The sequence below is a fragment of the Sorghum bicolor genome, chromosome 6 (genome assembly GCF_000003195.3).
Source record: "Sorghum bicolor cultivar BTx623 chromosome 6, Sorghum_bicolor_NCBIv3, whole genome shotgun sequence".
NCBI classification, from domain to species: Eukaryota; Viridiplantae; Streptophyta; class Magnoliopsida; order Poales; family Poaceae; genus Sorghum; species Sorghum bicolor.
In genome coordinates this window covers 48,890,697-48,908,255 of record NC_012875.2, presented here as the reverse complement: position 1 = coordinate 48,908,255, position 17,559 = coordinate 48,890,697, and the positions used below count along the sequence as shown (strand labels likewise).

At 52.4% G+C, this 17,559-nt stretch overlaps 4 protein-coding genes across 4 annotated transcripts; 3 read left to right on the top strand and 1 right to left on the bottom strand.

Moving 5' to 3' along the window:
* On the top strand, positions 840-2,457 carry LOC8058736 (F-box/kelch-repeat protein At3g23880). The gene has a single exon (XM_002448017.2). The coding sequence runs from the start codon at positions 1,067-1,069 to the stop codon at positions 2,291-2,293; it is 1,227 nt and encodes a 408-aa protein (XP_002448062.2). The 5' UTR covers positions 840-1,066; the 3' UTR covers positions 2,294-2,457.
* Positions 4,068-6,276, top strand: LOC8058735 (peptide methionine sulfoxide reductase A2-1). Its single transcript, XM_002448016.2, has 2 exons — positions 4,068-4,676; positions 5,771-6,276. The coding sequence occupies exons 1-2, from the start codon at positions 4,356-4,358 to the stop codon at positions 6,005-6,007; spliced, it is 558 nt and encodes a 185-aa protein (XP_002448061.1). The 5' UTR covers positions 4,068-4,355; the 3' UTR covers positions 6,008-6,276.
* LOC8073670 (probable long-chain-alcohol O-fatty-acyltransferase 5) lies at positions 9,823-11,153 on the top strand. The gene has a single exon (XM_002448015.2). It carries the CDS (start codon positions 9,978-9,980, stop codon positions 11,007-11,009), a length of 1,032 nt encoding a protein of 343 aa, XP_002448060.1. The 5' UTR covers positions 9,823-9,977; the 3' UTR covers positions 11,010-11,153.
* LOC8058734 (ABC transporter B family member 15) lies at positions 11,389-15,980 on the bottom strand. The gene is made up of 8 exons (XM_021463984.1): positions 15,690-15,980; positions 15,559-15,613; positions 15,290-15,483; positions 14,738-15,195; positions 14,080-14,620; positions 13,279-14,000; positions 11,935-13,179; positions 11,389-11,866 (listed from the first exon to the last, which is right to left on the bottom strand). The coding sequence occupies exons 1-8, from the start codon at positions 15,906-15,908 to the stop codon at positions 11,482-11,484; spliced, it is 3,819 nt and encodes a 1,272-aa protein (XP_021319659.1). The 5' UTR covers positions 15,909-15,980; the 3' UTR covers positions 11,389-11,481.

Sequence of the window (17,559 nt, the reverse complement as noted above, 5' to 3'; positions counted from 1 at the left end):
TTTCTTTACCATTGTGAGGCGCGATAGGTCCACCGCGACTCCCCCTTCTCAAGGCGCACCACTACGCGGCAGGCCTCGGCATCGCCCTCGGGGATCCACACATCCCTGGGCGGTGCGGTAGGAGGAGGAGCCCACCAGACCGACACTCAGAGCTCACCGGACCGACACCCTCCATATGTTCGATGAACTGCCAAAGACGATGTTGGGGTGGTAAAGTCACCATGTTCAAATCCAAGGTCATCATACTCTTGCAAACAAACATCTTCTCAGTAGAGCTCCGCTTTGAAGGAACAGACAAATCAAATATGACATTCGTACTATCTAAGCCTAGCCTTCCACAGCTGAGAATCAAACACGCTCTATAAAGCCATAGCCAACCATGACGTCGACGTTGATGCTAGTCAGTGCGCCTCTTGATGGGCCCAGCTCGCCCCTACTTTTGATCTAGCCCATACCAAACCAATCTAGGGCCTTGTTTGGATGTAGTCGGATTCGCATCAATCCACATGTATTGGGGTGGATTGGAGTGGAACTTGAACTAAATTCCACCTCAATCCACTCCAACACATGTGGATTGAGATGAATCCGACAACATCCAAACAAAGCCTAAGGAGCCATGGGTAGGTCTATTTCATCCAAGGCTTGCTTATTCGGTAGAGTTGTAGAGTAGGTTAGCTGAGTTTTTTTCTAACGAAGGAAACCAACAAAACAAATAAAAAAGTTGTTAACTGATGACAATTGGGTCGATCTATATCTTAGCCATTGGGAGGCAACTGATTGAGAAAAAAAATAAGGAAAGGATATCTGAGTTTTTTTTCACCCTATTCTGGTATTTCCTCTAATGACAATTTTTTAGAAAAGGTAATTGTTTTTTCTTATGGAGTTTCTCTAAGCTTCTAAACGCACGCTTCAAGGTTACTAGTTGCAGTGCTTCACGTCACGGTTGCAGGGCTTGCAGCCATCAAGAGAATCATTGCCCATCACGCTTGAACATCCGGCGTTCGATCAAACTCTTACGCTTATACATATATCCGAGCCGTTGATCGGCCGGTAACATAGTTTCAGGATGGAGACGCAACTCGCCGCCGCGCCGCCTCATCTCTCCGATGACATCTGCGCGGAGATCCTCGTCCGCCTCCCGGTCAAGTCCGTCCTCCGCTTCCGCGCCGTCTGCAAGGCGTGGCGCGACATCACGACCCGCCCGCTCTTCCTCGCTGCCCACGCGCGCCGGCAGCCGGCTAAGGTTGTCTTGTACACGTACCTCTCGACTCGATCGGCGCAACACGGCTATGCTGTCGGCATCGCGCTAGACGTGCTCCCTGTCTCCGGCGAGACGGCGGCGGGCCAGCGGCGGCGTCTCATCCGGTACCCCAGGTCCGTGCTTTTGTCTTCCATGGATCCCCTCCTCCTCGACTCGTGCAACGGCGTCCTCCTATTCAGGACGGATGCGGCGGGCATCTACTTCCTCTGCAACCCCGTCACGAGGCAGTGGGCCGAGCTCCCCAAGCTCATCACTGATGATGATGAAAGCTATGGCCTGGGCCGCCGCCGCACCGCCAACGTTAGAGAGTATGCTTTCTACTTCCACCAGCAGTCCGGCGAGTACAGGCTCTTGTGCGGCCGCGTCACGTCCGCCGGCCGGGCGTGGTGCATCCTCTCCACCGGTGCCGCCGAGCCTCGGCATGTAGACACACACGCCGCGGACGACGACGATGACCTGGAGCCGGACGCACCGTCGGAGGCGACACCGGTGGCCCTTCACGACAGCATGCACTGGCCGCCACGTCGTCCTCAGGACTCGTCGTCGTCGTCGACGACGACGGAGATGGTGGCGTTCGACGTGCACTCTGAGAAGTTCCACCTGATGGCGGGGCCTTCGACAGCCACCCGGGCGCTGATGAAGCTGTTCGTCATGCACGGGCTGCTCGTGGCGGCCAACTTCGGGGCGAAGAAGCACGTCGACCTCTGGTTCCTCGTCGACTACGGCGCCGCCGGAAGGTGGGAACGCCGCCACCAAGTTCCAATGCCGTGGCAATCAATACCGCATTACTCACTGAGTCTGTGGTCTACGGCCGCGGCGTGCGACGACCAAGGGAACATCATGCTGGGTAGCCACTGCGGTTTGTTGGTGTACAACGCGAGGAAGAAGACGGCTAGGGCTGTCCGCTCGGTGGCCACGCCGAGGAACAACGTTCTCGTGTCACGGCATGTGTTCAGGGAGAGCCTGGTGGAGCACCCTAACTTCAAGAGGTCCTCCGCCGCCGACTTGCCGTTCATCCACTTTTGGTGCTAAGTTGAAAAGCCATGATACTTGTTTGCTGATTTGTTGTAAGAGAAAAACACTACTAAATGGCTCGTAATTTGGCTGATAAGTTTAAGCGAACAGAGGGTTAGTACACCTTTCTTATTGTGTTGCTATTTCAGGTGTTGTTGGTCCATCAATGTTTAAGCGTTCACTCTTGACCAGCCAATATTTAGGTTTGTGTTAGAGTGTTTGGTTCTTCTCTTTGGTTTTTGGCTACGCGCAAAGATTTTCCATCTCGTTGATACTCTTTGGTTCAAAAAACACTTTTTAGTTGGTCAAAAATAGTTTAATGCACATCTTGGATATGAGAATAAATTTTTTGCTATAAACCATATCACACTATTTAGGATTGTATAAAAAAGATCCAAACTTTTAGTGAAACTTACACTAAAAATGTGTATGTTATATTGTGAGGCGAATGTTCAAGTACTTCTTGGGCTATCAGGGCTATGGGAACATGTGTGGATCACTAGTGATGTTAAGGGCCTTACAACTTGGTGTAGAGAGGCTTTAGTAATGTAGACGAGGGGGTGAGGAGACTCCCTTCTCCATAGTTGACGATACCAATATGTCCAAAAGTGAAAGAGCCTAGGCTTATTGTTAGCTCCATCCTTTCAAAACAACATGTTATTAGCCCCAAATCATCCAAATGCACGCCATACTTGCTTCCTTTTCACATATCCATCTCAGAAGATATGGTGCATGATGTTGGAGGAGAGCCCCTTGCCCCGTGGCAGGCTTTGTTGAGGGGGCTCCACTATGCGATGTGTTAGGTGGCTTGAGCCAGGCGTTCAAAGATGACCTCGTCAGGTGATAGGTCTTAGCTTAGCATATGAGAAGATCTAAGCCAAGTATTTGGGGATGACCTCATTAGGGAATAGGTGGTTGCGTGGACGTCTATCGACATGCCTACGTGGCTGAGCCGCTTTGTCATCGTCCCCTAAGAGCTGTTGAAGGGCAATGCTAGAGTGCATGAAACTGATGCCATGGAACAATGTTTCTACTAGTGAACAGAGGTAATGGAGACGGAGAAGCTAACAACGCTCCATGAGGAAAGCTCATCCCCAACCCCACATCACTATTCTAGTCATCTCGCCACTTCGAGATACGTAGATCTAGCCGATTGAACTCTTTGCACCGAGGCTTTTCAGATCAACCTATGCTCAAACCTAGCCGCCTTTTCTACATGTTCGATGAAGTGGAGCTCACGTATGTTGTGACTATGACAAAAGTTAGGTCTAAAAAAGGAGTCATCATTATTAAGAGAGCACGAAAACAAACAAGACAGATAAAAGGTATTCTATTTGTTATTATTAGAGATGTACTCCCTATATTTCAAATTATAAGATATTTTAAATTCTTCAGAAATATTATTTTATTATATATTTAGATACAGTGTACTCCATTCGTCCTAAAATAAGTGTGCTTCTAGGACTTTGGTGGAGAGATCAATGCTAATGAGAAATTACAAATATAGCCCATAAAGATACAATTGGAAGAGAGAAAGTAGTAAAAAACAATTAGAATTAGGTTGTTTTATACCTAGAGATGAACTTATTTTTGATAAATTTGAACTCTGAAAGTGCATTATTATCAGACGGATGGAGTATACTTAATTGAATAACAAAAACTATATACCTGATACTTTAGTAAAAATATTAAAGCGTCTTATAATTTAGAATAGATGGCATATATATATCACACCCATTGTTTAAGATTTAAACATGTTGGGTAATTTTTAGCTAGAAATTATTAATAATGTTGATCCGGGTATCGGCATCTTTGATCCTTTATTACCTGCAACTCGACGTGTCGCGAGCAAGTGGCCAAACGTCACCACTGACGTCCGGCCGGCGCCCGGCGGCATCCGAGGAAATGGAAAGATACAACACGTACTAGCAACTAGCCCCTAAACAAAAACCAAACGCGCAGAAACGGCTATTGCTACAGGCCTCCATCAGATTGGGAGGCGATCCATCCATCCATCACCCGCGCCCTCGACAACCACCACCCCTAGCAGACAGATCGACCGACCACCACGGGCGCCGCCATGTCCACCGCTGACGCGGCGAGCCCGGCGCTGGCGCCGGACGGGGACGCGCCGGCGGGCGAGGGCCTGGCCCTGGCGCAGTTCGCGGCGGGCTGCTTCTGGAGCGTGGAGCTGGCGTACCAGCGCCTCCCCGGCGTGGCGCGCACGGAGGTCGGGTACTCGCAGGGCCACCGCCACGCCCCGACCTACCGCGACGTCTGCGGCGGCGGCACGGGCCACGCCGAGGTGGTGCGCGTGCACTACGACCCCGACGCCTGCCCCTACGCCGTCCTCCTCGACGTCTTCTGGGCCAAGCACAACCCCACCACGCTCAACAGACAGGTGCGCCCGCGTTTCCTGCGAAAACAAACGCTCGATATTATTTATCTCTGGCGCCGCGGCGCCGTCGCCGGCGCCGGCCCTAGCCAATCGATTTCCTGTCGCCGGCGTGGCAGAGCTGGTTGGGGGTCCACTGCAAGTGCAAGCCAGGTTCAATGGACCTGGTCACTCTGTTGGATTCCGCGGTATAGGATACGCCAAGTTGCGTCTTTCGGAATCGGAACCGTTGAATTCGATCTCTGCTTCTTTATTGCACCACGTAGCTAATATCCCGAATCGTTGACTTTAGCTGTTCAGGTGTTAGGCGCTGTTTACATTGGAGATGAAAAATTTTTGGATGTCACATCGAATGCGTCGGAAGGATGTCGGAAGGGGTTTTAGAAACTAATAAAAAAACAAATTACATATTTCGTTAGGAAACTGCAAGACAAATCATTAAGCATAATTAGTATATCATTAGCACATGTGGGTACTGTAGCACTTAAGGCTAATCATGGAGTAACTAGGCTTGAAAGATTCGTCTCGTGATTTTCAACCAAACTGTGAAATTAGTTTATTTTTTTATGTACATTTAGTGTTTCATGCATGTGTTCAAAGATTCGATGGGATGAATGAAAAAATTTTAGGTGGGAAAAGCCTTACAAAAATTTTAAAATTCATAGTCACATCGAATTTTTAGATATATATATATATATAACATTAAATATAATAAAAAATAATTAATTATATAATTTATAATAATTATTAAATACACTGAATTCTAAAAAAATTTCGTCAACTAAGCAAGGCCTCATGCTAGTAGCGCTGGTAAAATTCAGAAATACTATCGATAATCTATCCCAAGTTCCCAATGGTAAACAAGTCAGCATCAATCGATCTCTTGTAGAGAAGCATCATATTCATTCATCAAAAGAAACGTGGATAGCGATAGACAAGCGGCTGTTAACAGTATGAAACCTGACCATTAACATCAAGTCGTTTGGCCAGTTATACGTTTGATTCCATAAATAAATGAAACACGCCGCCCACGCACGTTTTTTTTTTTTTTGGTAGGATCGATTTGTACCCTGTTTAATTGCGTTTCTTCCTCACATCAGGGCAACGACGTTGGGACGCAGTACCGGTCGGGCATCTACTACTACACGGCGGAGCAGGAGAAGCTGGCGCGCGAGTCGCTGGCGGCGAAGCAGAAGGGTTGGAAGGACACCATCGTCACCGAGATCCTGCCGGCGCGGCGGTTCTACCCCGCCGAGGAGTACCACCAGCAGTACCTCCAGAAGGGCGGCCAGTCCGCCAACAAGGGATGCAGCGATCCCATCCGCTGCTACGGCTGACGCCCCGAACCCCCAGCCAGCAGCCCAGCACCGGACGCCGTGAATCAAATTGTGCTGCATTTGTACCGTAACCTAGTGCCAAGATGACGTTGTGTTGTGAATCGTGCTACTGCTGCTGTTCAGAGGTCTATGTAGGTGATGGTTGTGCTGGAATAAACGCATGGATCGTGACGGTTATATGTGGATGCTTATCCTGGAATAGTGAAGGTTTTACGGTTGGGTTTTTTTGATTGAGACCATTACAATTTTTGGAGTTTGGAAAAACACCATTACAATTCGTCAATTTGGATATCTGCCATTATAATTTCCATTCTACCTCATCTATACCATTCCCTACACCTGCAGCGTACAAGGGGCCACTGTCAGTCACGTATTCTACAGGAATGTATACGAACATCAAGTCCGTGTCTCCTTCGCGAGACCGAGCCCGCCCGCGGACCCTGTGCCCATGTCGACATGCCTCGGACCTCCGCTCTTGGCGCTGCTCCGACTACCGTAGCCGCGGACGCCGTGCTGCTCCGACCTGATGGCAGCCGCCGTGGGGTTGGCCAGCTCGTACGGCACGCCGCCCTAGTGCAGAGCACGCACGGCGGCCGCCCCAGCGCAGCTCCAAGAAGGGGCCCCGGTGCGTGTCTACCCAGAGCCCATCCCATGTCTCCCTTCGTCCTTGTCCATGGATGCGAGTTTGAGGTCGAGTAGCTGGAGCACGACCGGAACATGGAGGAATCGCCACCGTCGTCCATGACGGAGGCCAACGAGTCACAGTCGTTGTGGTAGCCGTCGTCGTGGGCTACTGGGCTTGGCCTGATGCACGCTCGCAGATGCGTCGTTGCCTCCCTTGGAACGCTGCCCCAGGCCCGCTGGAGGACTCGATGTGAGGCGTTCCCGGCGGCCCACGCAGAGGATCTGCAGCGCCACCCGGCCGTGGTCACCGCGTTCAAGGACCGCACCCACCGACGCCCTGCACAGAGGAGCTGCAGCGGCACCTGGCCATGGTCACCGCGTTCAAGGACCAGGCCCGCCGGCGCCCCGCACAGAGGAGCTGCAACGCCACTCGTGCGCGCGGATGATGCGACGGACGCGGCTTCGCTCAAATTTGCCAGCAAACCGCGGCGCGGGGGAAGCGGCATGGCGGGCTCGCGCCGACGGCGCACGCGATCGACCAACCTGTCTCCCAGGTGGTTTTCATGCATGGCTGCGACCAACCCGCGGATGTCGTCGGGCACTTGGACGCCACCAGCTCCATAGGCATGGATGTGCTCTCCACCTGCTCTGCGGCGTCCTCAACAGACCACGGCGGCCGCGAGCTCCTCCAGTGGCCTGTAGCGCGTCGAAGCTGGTGCCGCAATGTGCGCTTCTTGTGCTCCTCGCCTCCTCCATGGGCAGCACGAGACGGGGTTGGAGGCCCACACGGAGATCAGCACCCTGTCGTCTTCATTCTCCACAACAGCGTGCTGAGACTACAAGTGCTCGTGCGTGCGTGTTGCTCGGCGGGGCGGCGACTGTTGCTCATCCGCGTGCCCACGGTGGCGGCGGCTGCTGCTCGCGCCCGTGCGGCCGCTCCCCCTCGTGCGCAGGCCACGCCACAGCTCCGCTCGCGCCCAGGTCGCCGTGCGCGAGTGCTTGCCCGCCACAACCCACAGGCATGCTCGATCTAACGGAGGAAAGAGGAGAGACGTGGACTTGACGTGTCCGTATGTGTTTGTGTATGCATACTGTCTAACAACGGTCCCCTGTACACGGCAAACGTAGAAAATGGTATGGGTGCAGTAGAGATAAAATTATAATGGCAGATCTCTAAATAGATAAATTGTAATGACGTTTCTCAAAACTCGAAGAATTGTAATGGTCTAGATAAAAAAAAAAACCTTTACGGTTTCAGAACAGGGTTCCTCTGTGAAGTTTCGTTTCATAGTTCATACTAGCTAGTAGGATCACGCACGGGCAGACATGATGGACCTTGCCAACTACGCACCGCCATTTGCCACGCTGAAATGAGTTACGGGTAGGTTGTTCAGCTTAAAGCTCTTTACTCTGGTCAGATGTGCTGCTCATGACGCTTTGGTGACCATAACAATCTGGTGGCACCAGCACACCAAGACAGGCTGATACTGATAGGGGGGGACATCTGGAGCCATCGGCGGATCGGCCAAGGCTGCGATGTTCCATCCTTGGATGCGCCGTGCACGAGCATTTACAGTACTTGTCTCCCTCTCCTGTGGAAAGCTGAACTCGGCGCTCTTTTTTTATTCTTTTTCTACCTACAGAATTGGAGTCTGGAAAATGGACCATATATGGCATCCTAATAAGTCCTAACATTTGCTTCTTGTTCTTGCGTTCGGCGTTCCAAAGAAACCCATGTTTTCGTGATGGTTTTTTATTATTATTATCATCAATACCCATGCTTTGCTGTGATTATTGAATTTCGAACAGTAAATAAGGCCCTGTTTGGTTACTTGTGATTTTCTTTTATCACCCATCACATTCAATGTTTGGACACATGCATGTAGTACTAAATATATACTATTTATAAAAATAAAAACACAGCTAGACAATAATTTACGAGACGAAATCTTTTGAGACTAATTAGTCCATAATTAGACAATAATCATTAAATAAAATGAAAATATTGTAGTACCTATTAAATTTTAACACCCCAACCAAACATCCCCTAATGCCTTGTTGTGCTTTCGAATTTCGAACAATAACTTGGAGAGTTTTGAGATCCCCTCTCGGCCTCTCCGAAAGGCGATTTGCTCTCGATTAAAATGTTCTGACTTGACCATCAAAAAAATATTCTGACTTTCATTATTAATTTCAGCAATATTTTAGCTTCGAAAAATAACAGCAACGTGCATCCAGTATGATGATTCTCATCCTTTGAACAACTGAGAGTGGTCTTAAGTCGTGAGGATTATGAGGTGCTAAGATGGACAGCCTGAAAACAATTCAATCTCTAGCTGGCCTCGCTCTCCTCCCCTAACCATCCAATGAACATATAAAATGTTTGGTTTTAGAAGGGTTGGTCCATCTCACTTCTCTTTTTTACGCAATGTAATGAGCTGATTCATCACCACATTCTTATCAAACTAATAATCTGTATAAGAATAAGGAATGTGGTTATTCTACGAAATTATGTAATGAACTCATAGAAACACCACCTCAACTAGCTAGAATGAGATGATTTCACTAAAACACCTAATAGTCTTGACTATATTTTTGATCTGTTGATGGTGAGCTCCACAAACAAGTTGTAACACAAGCTCCAGTGACAAACTCTAGCCTCCCCTCCTATTCGGCCCTATTTGGCTGACTGATTTTTCGGTTGCTGGCGCTAATGCTAATTTGTTATAAGAAAAAAATTATTATTTAATGGCCAATAAATTCAAACGAATATGGCCGAATCATATATATAAAAAGGTGTCACACAATAGTCTCTTCTACATCGAAAAGAAAGAGGGGGTGACCAAGAAAAGTCAATTTTGTCATAGATATTCATAATATATTAGTATTTACTAACTGACTTGTCATAAGATTCCAACCCTAAGTCACAAATTCACTAGTTTTAACCAAGTGTATTGAAAAATACATAAACATATATGTATATTATATTAATCTAAAAAATAATTTATTAGATATAACATGGAATACATTTTGACAGAGCATTTATTTTACTATTGTAGAATTAATATGCCTTTCTTTGAAACACGATTGAATTAATGCAAAACCAAAACTACTGACGATTTGAAACATAAGGACAAAAATACCATGCATGTTAGTACTATCATTGTCTAGACTACGCTATAGTAGTAATCTGCTACTGCTAGGAAGATTCCCATATATGAAGTTGAAGACACGTTTTTCAATGGCGTGGGGCCAACCCGAAGGAGCCCCACTCCAAATGCCCGATCTGGTTCGCGCTCCTGGATCGGACCCGAAACTCACTTGTTAGATTTCACCTCCAGCGGAAATGGCCGCCGACGACCTTCACAGCCTCGCCACCGTCGCGGCCGCGGTGATCGCGTGCATGGGCTACGCCCGCTTCGCCGCGCGGCGGCTCCGCCCGGGCCTGCCCCGCCTTGCCGCGTTCCTCCCGGTGCTCGCCACCTTGCCTTTCCTCCCGCTCGCCTTCCGTGCGCTCCACCCGCGCGCCGTGTCCGGGTTCTTCCTCGCCTGGGCCGCCGAGTTCAAGCTCCTGCTCCTCGCATCCGGCCAGGGCCCGCTCCAGCCGACCCTCCCGCTGCCCACCTTCGTCGCCATCGCCACCTTACCCGTTACGCTACGGGGTCCCAAGAGCAAGAGCTCCGCCGCGAGGCCGGGCCTGGGGCTCGTGGAGTCCGCCGTCATGGCCGCGCTGCTCGCGGCCATCGTGTCGCTGTACCGGTACGAGGAGCGGATGAACGGGTACGTCCTGCTCACGCTCTACTCCGTGCACGTGTACCTCGCGCTGGAGCTCGTCCTGGCGGCGGCCGCCGCGGCGTCGCGCGCGCTGGCGGGGCTGGAGCTGGAGCCCCAGTTCGACCGGCCCTACCTCTCGGCCTCGCTGCGGGACTTCTGGGGCCGGAGGTGGAACCTCTCCGTGCCGGCGCTGCTCCGCCAGTGCGTGTTCCGCCCCGTGCGGGCGCGCCTCGGCGTCCGCGCGGGTGTGCTAGCCGCGTTCGTCGTCTCCGGCCTGATGCACGAGGCCATGTTCTCCTACATCACGCTGCTGCCGCCGACGGGGGAGGCGGCCGCGTTCTTCACGCTGCACGGGGCGTGCGCGGTGGCGGAGGGGTGGTGGGCCGCGCACGAAGGGTGGCCGCGCCCGCCGCGCGCCCTGGCCACGCCGCTGACACTGGCGTTCGTCGGCGTCACGGGGTTCTGGCTCTTCTTTCCCCCGATCACGAGGCCCGGCGCCGACAAGCAGGTGATCGCCGAGTGCGAGGCCATGGTCGCGTTCCTGCGGGACGCCGCGGGCTGGGCGGTTGACTCCGCCTGGTCAGTCTTGTCTAGCCGGTCGTAAAAGTGAGCATCTGTTTGCACTTTTCTCGTGGGATGGTCAATGGTGAAAAGTTCAGAAATGTTCTATGCAAACTCATATGAGAAAAAAAATCTAGATGAAAAATGTAATATTTTTAAGATAATGTACTACTTTGTACTCAATTCATCCTAAAGACGTTTGATTCTTTTACACCAAATTTAACCACTCATATCTTATTCAAAAATTTATACAAAATACTATTTCTTTTATCGTGGCTTAGTTTATTAATAAAAGTTCTTCAAAATAACTTAAATTTTTTTAATAAGAGAAGTATTTAAACTTGGGGTAAAAAAAATCAAACATCATGTAATTTGGGATAGAGATAGTAGTTGATGACATTTTTTTTGAAAAATATTTATGCGTCTAAATAATCATCCAAGGTTGCTTGCACATATTGACAGGCCAGTTCTTCCTAGTTTAATACACAAGAACATGACCTAAATTTGAAGTTTGTCTACTTAGGACTAAGGCACGGCGATCTACCCTGTTGCAACTTCATCAGGTTGTAGTATATCCCTCCACGTCCGGCGGCGATGAGGTCCCCGTGCCGCCCTCTCTCCACCACCTTGCCGCTCTTCACCACCGCAATCATGTCTGCCTTCTGCACCGTGGAGAGGCGGTGCGCCACGACCACACACGTCCTCCCCTGCAGCATCCGGTCGATGGCGTCCTGCACCAGCCTCTCCGACACGGTGTCCAGCGCGCTCGTCGCCTCGTCCAGCAGCAGGACCCGCGCGTTCTTCAGTATCGCACGCGCCAGCGCGATCCGCTGCCTCTGCCCGCCCGACAGCTGCGCCCCTCTCTCCCCGACGCGCGCGTCATAGCCGCCCTCCATCGCGCTGCGACACAGACGGAATCAGGTGAAGAATCGAACAAAGATATGCACAGCCAGCTGCAGCATCTGTACCTGATGAACTCGTCGGCGTTGGCAAGCTTGGCGGCGCAGGTCACCTCGTCCTCGGTGGCGTGCTCAGCGCCGTACATTATGTTGTCACGGATCGTGCCGGAGAACAGCGTCGGCTCCTGGCTGACGAGCGCGATGTGCGACCGGAGGTGCGCCAGGCTGCAGCTCCTGATGTCCCTGCCATCGATCAGCACCGAGCCTTTCTGCACGTCGTAGAAGCGCTCGATCAGGCCGATCACCGTCGACTTGCCGGATCCGCTCGGCCCGACGAGCGCCACCGTCTTCCCCGCGCCTATCTCGAGGCTGAACCCATCGAGCACCGTCATCTCCGGCCGCGTCGGGTAGCTGAAGTACACGTTCCTGAACTCGATCGCACCTTTCATCTCCTGCTGCTGCTGCTGCTTCCTCTTCTTCTTCTTGTTCGGTTCGTGGACTTCGTCGCCGTCGTCAGTGATCTTCGGTTCACGGTCCAGCGTGTCGAGGATGGACCGCACGGCGTCACTGCCCTTGGCTAGGTCGGACGTCAAGCTGCCGGCGTCGGCGATCACTCTCCCCATGGTCATGAGCATGAAGAACACCTGGAACAGGTGCGTGGGAGTGATGAGGCCCTTGGCCATGAGCCTGCCACCGTACCACAGCGCAAGCGCCATGCTGCCCGTGTTGCTGAACTGGCACAGGGACAGGCAGAAGCCGGAGTACCACGACTCCACCCTGTTGTCCTTCCGCGGCGCCTCCTGCGCGGCCTCGTACAGGCGGAGCATCCGGCGCTGCGACGAGAACGCGGTGATCGTCCGGTGGTTCACGACGGCCTCGCTGGCGAGCTGGCTCCCTCGCACCTGCGCCTTCCTGGCCTTCTTGGACATGGCGGCCATGAGCACCTTCTTGAAGTAGAAGCTCGCGATTATCAGCGGCTGAATCGCCATCATGACCACCGCGAGCCGCCACGACACGGCCAGCGCCAGAGAGAAACCTAGCGCCGCGTTGGCGGCCGCCTGCACCAGGAGGCACATCCGGTCGCCGACGAGGGAGCGGACCTTGGTAGCCTGCGTGGCCAGCCGCGCGCACACAGCGGCGCTTGAGTTCTTGTCCTCGTCGAACCACCCGACCTCGAAGGTGAGTATCTTGGCGAACATCTGTCCACGGACGCGCTCCGTCAGGCGCTCGCCCATGACGGCGAAGTTGTAGTGCTGCACGATGCTCGCCGTGATGCAGACGATGGCAATGCCGAAGAAGACGAGGGAGTACAGCCTGTTCAGAACAGAGTTGAGACAATCGTCACTGACATCGCCATGGCACTCTGCAATCTGTATCAGCGAGCAGAGCACAGACGGACACATGGCACGGTACCTGGTCTTTGAACGGATGAGGTGATCGTCGCCGAGAAAATAGACCTCCGGCAAAGCTCCGAGGCTGTAAGAGTACAGCGGCAGCACCGTACCGAAAACGATGGCGCCGGTGCACCCGAGCAGAGCTTGCCTCCATTCCGGCCGATTCATCTTGAGCAGGCGGAGCTGCGAAGGCTTTCTGCCGCGCGCCATGTCGTGGGCGTGGCCGTTGAGCTCGTCGTCTTCCATTTGCACGGAGCGTTCGACGGACCTGAACGACGGCACCGGGCTTGGGTGGAAGTCGCTGGCCACCGACATGATCTCAACGCTACGGAACGACACCCTGCTGCTCTCCGGCTCTACCTCCACCACCCGCTGGCGTTCCTCCGTCGCCACGGACGCCGTCTGCAGCAGCGCCATCCGTGCATAGACGCCGCCGCCGCCTTCGCCAGCCTCCGTGCCGAGGAGGAGCTCGTCGTGCGTGCCGCACTCCACCACGCGACCCGCGTCGAGCACGGCGATCATGTCGGCCCTGCGGATCGTGGAGAGGCGGTGCGCCACGACGACGGTGGTCCGGCCCACGGACGCCCGGTCCAGCGCGCCCTGCACCGCGCGCTCCGACTCGGAGTCCAGCGCGCTGGTCGCCTCGTCGAGGAGCAGGATCCTGGGGTCCCTGATGAGCGCGCGGGCGATGGCGATGCGCTGCTTCTGTCCACCCGACAGCTGCGTCCCAAACTGCCCGACCTGCAATCACCAAACAGTTTCATGTCATTTACTGAAGTATGAGCATTGGCCATTTCCAGAATTAGAAATGTCTGCGTACATTGGTTTCGTATCCATGGGGCAATTTGGTGATGAAATCGTGGGCATTGGCCATCTTCGCCGCCACGACGACTTGCTTCAGCGACGCCGCCTCGTTGCCGAACAGAATGTTCTCCCTGATGGACGTGGCGAACAGCACGGGCTCCTGGCTCACGAGGCCGATCTGGCTCCTGAGCCACTCCACGTTGAGCGTGCCAATGTCACAGCCGTCCAGCAGTACCTCGCCCGAGTCCTGGGTGTAGAACCTCTGCAGCAAGGAGATGATGGTGGACTTCCCGGACCCGCTCCCGCCGACGAGGCCGACGGTGGCGCCCTCAGGGATGGTGAGGCTCACGCCGTCGAGCACCCGCGTGTCAGGCCTTGACGGATACGAGAAATGCACGTCCTTGAACGTGATCTGGCCCCTGATGCTCTCCTTGGTGACGCCCTTCTTGCCCTCCGCCTCGAGAGGCTGCAGCTTGTCGATCATCTCGCGCATCCGCGCCGCCGCCGTCGCGGCGTCGACGAAGTACCGCAGGTTTGGCAGAGTCATCATGATGGACCTGGAAACCTCAGAGTCAGAGCAGCGCCACGTATAAAGTACGTATCAGGGTAGCCGAATTGAATGGAAGCAGTTATCTGACTTTTTTCAGAGAATGAACAATGAACAAAGCCATTACATTCCGGCCAAGACGATGCAGATGGAGGCGACGAAGACGTGCCCGCCCTGCGCGTGGAAACGGATGACGAGGACGCTGCCGATCCAGGACAAGAAGGACCAGACGGCGTACATGATCCCCAGGCTCCCGATGACGGCGCCCTTGATGAGCCCCTGCTTGACGCCGAGCGCCGTGCTCCGGGCCAGGGCGCGCCCGAACCGGTCCAGCATCTGCCGCTCCCCGCGGTACGAAACCACGGTGCGGATGGACGACACCGCCTGCTCGGCGACGCCGCCGGCCTCATCGTACGCCGCGCGGGCCTCCCCGGCGGCCGCGGCCAGGCGCTTGCCCAGGACCAGGCTCGGGACCACGAAGAGGAGCGTGAACGGGAGGCCCGCGAGCGCGAGCCGCCACGCGAAGACGAAGGACACGACCAGCGCGCCGAAGAAGAGCGTCATGTTCGCCAGCATGTTGGGCAGCTGGAACACATGAACGAGGAGACATTAAGCGGCCCGGCACGGCGTTGCAATGCATGCATGCAAGGGCAGGGCGCAAGGAGCGATGGGGAGAGACCTTCTCGGCGAGGAAGTCCTGGATGGTGTCGGCGTCGTCGGAGATGGTGGAGATGACCCGGAACGTGGTGGCCTGCGAGGAGGACGGGCCGGACGTGTCGAAGAACCCCACCTGCTGCCGCAGCACGGCCTCCAGGTACAGCCGCCTCATCCTGGACGCCTGCCGCTCGGCGGTCTGCGTCCAGCACAGCCCCTCTATAAACAATTTTGACAGCGTCAGTGGGCGGGTAAAAAACTGAAAACTGATACTGCTGCTCGTTTACTGCTCACCTAGGAAAGCGCAGACGCCGACGGCAACCGCGACGTACAGCAACCGAAGCGCGAACTGCAGCAACGTTCGTTGAGAGTGCTGCCCGTGCCGGCAATGTGATGTGACAGGGTATGTACGGGTGAGAACTTACCTTGTCGACGGCGTTGGAGCTGAAGCCGGTGTCGGCGGTCCCGACGCCGCCGTAGCTGTTGACGATGTCACCGAGCACGAGCATGGAGAGCGGCTGCATCATGCCGTCGCCGAAGCTGCCCAGCACGCCAAGCGCCATGAGGCACCGGTCCCGCGCGTCGGCGTAGCGGACCAGCTCCAGGACTGAGGCCTGCTTCTCCTCCCTGCTGCCCGCGGCCATCGAGCCTGCCCGCGACCGCCAACAAGCTAGGCTCGCTCACAAAAAAAAAAAGTCACCTCACCTCAGCCCCCGATCGATGGTCCCTCCCTGTGTGGCTGTGTGAGTGTGAAGTGGACAACCTGTGCTGTGCTTAACAGTTCATTGCGTTCTGGACTCGGGATCGAATGGAGAGACGATGCAATCAGACGAAAACAGCTAGTGATCGACTGACTGCCACTGCAGCAGGTTGCATATGCTCCAATCGGATGGCGTGATCCGGGGAGCCCCTTGTCACCTAGTCTCGCGTCGCGCGGAGGTTTTCAAGTGCGGAATATGCTAGGGCGGAAGGGGACGTGTCATCGATCGGGCAAGCTTATTCCGCCGCGCCCGGATGGGTAGCTTCGGTGAGCGCGGGGTTTGTCCCGGGCGATACGGCCAAACTGTGCCGCGACCTCGTCTCACGTACAGTATCGAGCATAGTCACCTCGTTCTTCAGAATATTCATGGGACTAATAGTATTTTTTTGCACTCACTTCTTTCTTTAGACGCTCAACTAATATTCGAACATTTTGACTTTGACCATTAATTATTCTATGGATTATATCATACGAACTATGTATGTAGTAATCCGTATAAAAGAAATCCATGTGCACATAATAGGATACATAGATCATATCATAATGAGAAGCCAAAGAAGATGAACACGGTTCTACTTCTAAATATCGAGCATACTGATTAGATAGAACAATGCCCTTGACTGTATCATTTTTTGCATGTCACCGCCTTAAAGTGCGTTGAAGTAATCTCTTGAAAGAGTGCTTGGAGGGTACTATGTATGTTGATGACTTATAACAAATGGGTGCTACAGTACAATAACCCAGAAGAGTAATAATAAGTCAATAGGTTATCTCATAAGCATTGAACAACTTTGAATTCATATACATGATCATTAATTTTGATCTAATCTATTTTTTCAATATTTTTTGTACATCATCGTACGTTTGTTCTCTTTGCTTTGATTGACCAAAAGAAACTCGAGAAATTCAAAATGATTTCTGCAAGTTCCGAATGTGCGAGGTGACTAACAAGAAGGGCTATTTCCATGATCGGATTTCCGGGTATGCAAAATACCCTAAGTGCAAGGCTCTTTGCGCTTCGAGTTATATGCATTTCTCTTTATTGTTAACACGAAGCACGATGTTAATAGTTTGTAAATTAAGTGTGCATTAACTAGTACTTTAATGTATGCATATATTTGTTCTCAACATACGGAGTTATTTTGAATGAAATAGAATACGGTCTGAAATTTGAACTTGGTGCGAAGCCAAGATTTAAAATATGGCAGAAAATTTCATAAAATTAAATAGATTTGTAGTGGTGGTTTTGTTTAAACCAAACCAGTCTTGGAAATTGATTTTTAGGTGCGACTCATTTAAGTTGACAACCCTGAAAATATGTTTACAGATGTGGTTGATTTATCATTGAACAACACAACAAGTATACTATACGAACATATGAAACCATTTAAGTTCGAGAAAGATATATCACACATCTCATAAGTATTATACGAAAACTCAAAGATAATCATGAAATACTAAACATATATTGTACTATGGCCTTGTTTACTTCCTAAAAAATTTTGCAGAATTTTTCAAATTTCCCGTCACATCGA